Raw genomic sequence first — 5,839 nt, 5'->3', positions numbered from 1 at the left:
AGAGAAGGGTATAAGAGTAAGTGAACATGGAATAGACCAGGTGTATCATAATATGGAAAATGAAAAGCATCTCTCTTACACGCACACATTGAAAGAGAGCATCACCGCAATCCAAAGCCTAAAAATAAGTAACTAGCAACAACTGCAACAACAACACATCAGAAAACAGCATCATCCCATTTATCTCTTTGCTTTGCTTTGCTTTGCTTTTTCAACCAATCCAACCACAACCCATTCTCATTGATCTCACCCTCGTTATTTTCTCTCTCTAGAAAGATGGCACGTTCTTTCTTTCTTTCTTTGTCTCTCTACGCAGAACCTACATAACAAAGAAAGAAGAAACATGGAAACTCCACGCACCCTCCTTCCCTCAAAAATTAAGAAGAGTCCACACCACCAAGTCTGCCTGTGTCTCTCTCCTCAATGGCCCAGCTGGACCAAAATTTATGTGTGAAGAAAAACAAAAAGGAAAAGAAGAGAGGAGATAGTAGATGTCTTCAAATGTTGTCCTCCAACCAAACCCACCTCACAAACCACTCTCTCCCACAACAAATAAAATGAAGTATGCCAGAACTACCCTTCTGCAACCCCCCAAAAAATCCCATCTTCATCACTGTCTCAACTCTCAAAAGAAACATTTTTTTCACCGAATTATGTGGGCTTCTTTGGGTTTTCTTTGTCTCGGTCAGAGTTTCACAGAGAAAACAGGAAAGCGAGAACCTTCCCATCTCTCTCTTTCTTGTTTCTCTCTCTGTCTCTCTCTGACCTCTTCTTTCCCTTCCCTTTATTATTTCTTTCCCATCTCTTTCTCTATCTTCTTTCTCACTGAACTCTCTTCCTTTCTCTATTTCTCTCCCCCTTTTTCTCTATTTCTCTCCTTTCCCAAATACAGCTCCCCGTTTTGCCTTGTGGGTAGTTTTTTTTTTCTTTTTTTTAATATCGTATTCGATCTGATGATGAAGAGAATGAAGGGGGTTGCTGCTGCTATGGAGTCTTCTCCATATGCAATCTTATATGAGGTTCAGAGGACCAGGCTCAAGCATCAAAGTCTTATGCAGGATTATGAGGAGTTGTACAGGGTAATAGCTTGCTTTGGGTTTCCAAAGATATGTGGTTTCTTTTTTATTTTTTTTAAATTAGATCTGGTGTTTGTTAGATTTCCTTTTGTGGGTTTTGTTCATAGTTTTGCAGGTTTTTTATATGTTGCGTTTTCCTATGCTTATTTGGTTTCTGGGAAAATTAAAAATAAGAAGGCAAATTACCTTTTGATCTTTGATTTCGCCGTTTTCAAAATTGTGTACATCTTGCCTTAGCTAGTTTGAATAACTTTTCCGCCCAGCGTCATGTCCTTTCTTTGGTTGTAGAGAAGAACTGGGTAGAAAGGGAAGAAAAATGAAAATCATTAAAAGTTTTAGGAGGGAGAAGTTTTGGGTTTCTGGAGTCTTTGCGTGTTCTTTGTTGTTTCCTGTCCTTGATCAACATCCAAAGGGATCAGTAGTCTTCTTTTTAGCAACTTTTCATAGGTTTATCTAGGACTTGTGTCTTTTATCTGTGATTTTGTTTATGCCTGTTTGTGATTATGTTCGTCTCTGTTGATTTATTCGGTTTCTGAGAACTTGCTTTCACCTTTATCTACTGTGGGTTTGGTTGGAAATTGGCCGTTTTCTGGCTCCTTGTTAAGAATTTCATAGAAAAATCCTTTCGGTTCTGCCTGTTATTCTTGTCTATTAGAGACTTTTTCATGGGTTTTAACATATGACTTCTTAGTTATTGATCTCTTTGATGTTATTTGTTTGCATTTTGCACGTGTTACTTAAAGTCTTGTGCAAATTCATGTGGATTGATATGGTTTATGAAGTCCTGTAAGTAGGTTGAACTAGGAACTTGACAGAAAAACCTTTTGTGGCCGTGCTGGAGCATAGATTTTTATCCTAATGGTTTTAAAATTTTTTGAAGGTGTATTTGTTAGGTTTTTTAAGCCTTAACAGTTCTTGTGAGGTTTCAAATTCAATAGCTTCAGCTAGTTGCATATGGACTTATGGCTTTAAACATTTGTCAGGAAACAGAATCTCAGAAAAGGAAATTGGAGATGATGAAACAGAAAAGATTGACCCTATTGTCTGAAGTCAGGTATTCCTCTTATTTAAACGAGTAGGGTTGGATATAATATTGTGCCCTTCATATATTTCATGGATTTGCATTCGAGTTGGGATCAGATATATTATGACGTTGAAATATGGGTAAATGTTTGTATTTTGAATTGTAGGTTTCTGAGGCAACGGTACAAGTTCTTGATGCAAAACCAGTCTCAAAACCCTGCTCCTGCACCAAAGTACATAAAGAAACAGAACTTAATAAATGTTAATAGAACTGTAAGGAAAGAAAGGAATTACACTGGGAATGATGCCGCTGTGCAGTGCCAAGCTCCACAATTTGATTTAAACAGAAAGGGTAAGAAGGTTTATAGTGAAAGAGAAGCTGCTTTGCAAACTGCTGGTCCAGTATTCGACTTGAGCCAGAAGCAGAAGACTTATATTGGGAAGGAGGCTGCATTGCGAAATTCAGCAACAAATCTAGAACTGAATTTAAAGGAAAGAATTTACAGTGGAAAAGAAGCTGCTGCTAGAAACAATGCTCCAATTTTTGATCTGAACCAGATTTCGGTAATTAATTGGCAACTGTTGTTAATGACATGAGCTATGAATTCTTGCATTCCTTTTGTCACGAACTAATTTTATGATTGTAATTTGTTGCAGAGGGAGGAGGAAGAATTACAGGCCAATGGAGAGGTGATGAGAATAGATGAGCCAAAGATATCATTAATAAGGGGTGGGAGTGATGAACACCACAGTGATATGAAGTTATCAGCTTGTAGGAGTGCTGGAAATGGATCAGGTCGGGCAGGTAAGAGGAAGATTTCATGGCAGGATCAGGTGGCATTGAGGGTTTGACTTCTTAGTTCAACTGCAATTGAAGATTATATTTTGGTGAGGTTGGAAAAGTTTCTTTGCCAAATCTTCTCACTATTAACTCTCATTTTCATTTCTCCCTTACTTGTAAAGAAAAAATAGATCCATGTATTATAGTCGTAGATGAATTGATGCTGAGATACCAAATTTGTGTGCATTATATCTTTGGTTAGCTTTCGCAGGGTAGTCAAAAGTCCACAAATTGTTTACGTAGGTGCAAAAGCACGGTGAGATATGTGTCTAGTGCCCTAGGACCCTTCAATTGAGGCTGGAACTCTGGGTCTTGCTTTAATCAGGGGATCACTTTTAGTCTTGTTGCGCTTTATGAGATGGAGATGCATATCCCCTTGATTGTGCCTTAAGCTTTTGTTAAACCCTTCTCTAAGCTTAGTTCAGGGAAATCTAGGGGTCTAATTTGGAGTTATCAACAAATTGTTTTTGGAATTATTGAAAGATAAGTTCCAAATTGTGTTACTGCTGCAGGTTTTATCCTAGGTGAACAATGTGAAAGGAATTATTGCTCATTGTGCCTATTCAGGCCTTTTCTTTTGTCTGGTGTGGGAAGTTATGAGGGGGAGCTGAAAACCAATTCCTCAAGTCTTGATGCTTAGAGCTATTCCTTTTATGGGTGAGGATGGATGGAGGTGAGCCAACCATTGCAATTTGTTGACGTTATCATTGTTTCTTCCCTTGAAAGAATAAAGCATGTGTTCAACCAATTAAACTTTTCGGTTTAAGAGCAATCCCGTTGGGGCATTCATGGGTTGCCTTTCTATTGTACAATCATGAAATTTTGAGTACGGATTCATGGGTTTTGGATCTCAAAGGTCGGTCACGTCAAGAAAATAATTATAATGCAAAAATTAAACTAGAACCCTGTAGTCTGGCCAGATGATAAACTTACAAGTGAATTGATGTGTAAATGGCTTAAGCGATTGCCTGGTAAGGGTTTACCTCCAAGTAGGTCTTTGCGTAGACTCGAAGCTAATTCTTCCAAAGGTACACCAATCGGTGAAAGTTAGTTTACATTATGAGGAGGCGTTGGCCTGGTAACGAGTTACCTCCAAGTTCTTTGCGTGGACTTGAAGCCAATTCTTCCTAAGGTAGACCAATCGGTGAAAGCTAAGTTTCTATCATGAAAAAGCATTGGTCTTCGTACGCTGCGCGTTTTAAAGACCATGTCAATAAGAGTTCCATTCTAACCAACAAAGGGACAAGATAATAATTTTAATCAAGACACGTCCAATTTCCAATTCTAAAAGATCTGTTGTTGCTGGCTCCATTTCAGATGCAAGGTTTTAAGTAAAAGTTACTTAACAAACAAGAAACGGAAAATGTAACCTTGAGCTTCACGTCCATGTCTAGAGGATACCTTCCCAAACAACGAGGGTGGTTCAATTTTGCTTATTGACTTGAAATTGAAGATTATCCTGATCTCTCATCATCTGCGGCCCATTTTCTATTATCTTGTCATTGCCTGCAACAGTTTCTGTTGTTTTTTCTTTATAGTTGGCATTTCCCGTCTTCTTCTCATTTGCTTCTACAGTCACAGCTTCTCTATCCTTTGCCTTCTCGCCAGCTTTAGATGATACCATTGTAGTGATGGCTGGGACAGCTTCTCCGTTTTGATGAAGCTGCTGCAGCTGAAATTTGTGCTTCTTCCCCTTTTCATGAGCCTCCATTACCACTGCAGAGTAGGCACCAATCTGACACATTTCACACCAGAACTTGAATTGTTTCTTCTTCCTAAATTCTGCTGTCCTCTCCTCTGCAATTTCCCTGCCCCTTTTCTCTTCAAATTTTCTGTATGTACATTTTTGCAGCTTATCATTTGCATTCCCTGAATCTTGTTTGTTCTCTCTTTTCTTGTCTGTATCATCATTAGCTTTTTCAACTTCAAGTAATTCCCCTTCAACTTTTGCCTCTAGTTCTGAGCCTGCAATACTGGTAGTGAGATTAGCTGGTTTTGCAGTTTTCTTTGGAAACGGTATAGGACTTAAGTTTTTGGCCACCCTATTTGCTCTCAATCTTGCTTCCTTAGCCTTGTGCCTCTTGCCTTGAAGGTGTTCATTCAAACCTCTTTCACTTGTAGCGCTAACATTACAAAGAGTACAGTTCCACTCTTCCTTGGGTATCTTCTTCAAACCAGCGTCAGGGAGCCCAACAGCACCTTGTTCAGGTGGTGTTGCAGCCTTCCGCTTTGCCCCACAAAGATTTGAATTTGGCTTAGCCTGCAACAGAATACTCACAGCACATAACCGAAAGTCATACAACATTAATTGCTGGATGAATGGTGACAAAGTAGCACTTACAAGCAAGAAACTTTCTTATTCAATTCTGAATAAATCACAACAAGAAGGGCGATATTCATAAACATTACTGTATCAGATATCACAATTGATTACTGCACAATGGTCCACACTCAAAAAATCAGATGGATCATTACAGTTTATGGTTTGCCTGAGTTGCCACTGCTTATGAGATCAAGGTGGCACTGAAAGTTCTTTATTATTCACACCAGTGATTAATTACCACATCTTTTCCATTGCTTGATGGGAAAAGAAAAAAGAAATAACTGGCAACATAAAAATTGAAAAAAAAAAAAAAAGAAATAACTGTCAACATAAAAATTGAAAAAATAAAAAAAATCCAAACAATTTAAAAGAATACATAAAAAAATAAATAAAAAGACAACTATTAGATCAATTGTGTTGTTTAAGAACTGCAAGCTGCAGTTGCGATGCCAGCCATGGTATTGTTCCACATGTTCATGAGTCCCACCATTACGAAAGCAGAGTGGGTCCAACTGCATAACATGGATCAATGACAGGTGTTGGGTGCTAGTTATTACTGATAGCATTGCAAATACT

At 38.4% G+C, this 5,839-nt stretch overlaps 2 protein-coding genes across 3 annotated transcripts; one reads left to right on the top strand and one right to left on the bottom strand.

The window, feature by feature from the left end:
• Positions 1 to 241: 241 nt before the first annotated feature.
• LOC110650244 (uncharacterized) lies at positions 242 to 3,735 on the top strand. 2 transcript variants are annotated; one of them, XM_058141523.1, is made up of 5 exons: positions 400 to 1,079; positions 2,060 to 2,130; positions 2,267 to 2,663; positions 2,757 to 2,992; positions 3,453 to 3,735. In XM_058141523.1, the coding sequence occupies exons 1-4, from the start codon at positions 492 to 494 to the stop codon at positions 2,949 to 2,951; spliced, it is 1,251 nt and encodes a 416-aa protein (XP_057997506.1). In that variant the 5' UTR covers positions 400 to 491; the 3' UTR covers positions 2,952 to 2,992; positions 3,453 to 3,735. The 2 variants fall into 2 exon arrangements, with proteins under 2 accessions (XP_021660820.2, XP_057997506.1); XM_021805128.2 differs by lacking the exon at positions 3,453 to 3,735 and having other exon boundaries at positions 242 to 1,079; positions 2,757 to 3,129.
• A 456-nt stretch (positions 3,736 to 4,191) lies between these two features.
• Positions 4,192 to 5,571, bottom strand: LOC131176475 (uncharacterized). Its single transcript, XM_058141524.1, has one exon. The coding sequence runs from the start codon at positions 5,243 to 5,245 to the stop codon at positions 4,364 to 4,366; it is 882 nt and encodes a 293-aa protein (XP_057997507.1). The 5' UTR covers positions 5,246 to 5,571; the 3' UTR covers positions 4,192 to 4,363.
• Between the last annotated feature and the right edge of the window lie 268 nt (positions 5,572 to 5,839).

This window comes from Hevea brasiliensis, unplaced genomic scaffold, assembly GCF_030052815.1.
Source record: "Hevea brasiliensis isolate MT/VB/25A 57/8 unplaced genomic scaffold, ASM3005281v1 Scaf125, whole genome shotgun sequence".
NCBI classification, from domain to species: Eukaryota; Viridiplantae; Streptophyta; class Magnoliopsida; order Malpighiales; family Euphorbiaceae; genus Hevea; species Hevea brasiliensis.
Note: the sequence above shows the minus strand (reverse complement) of the source record. Positions and strands in the feature narration are given on the sequence as shown.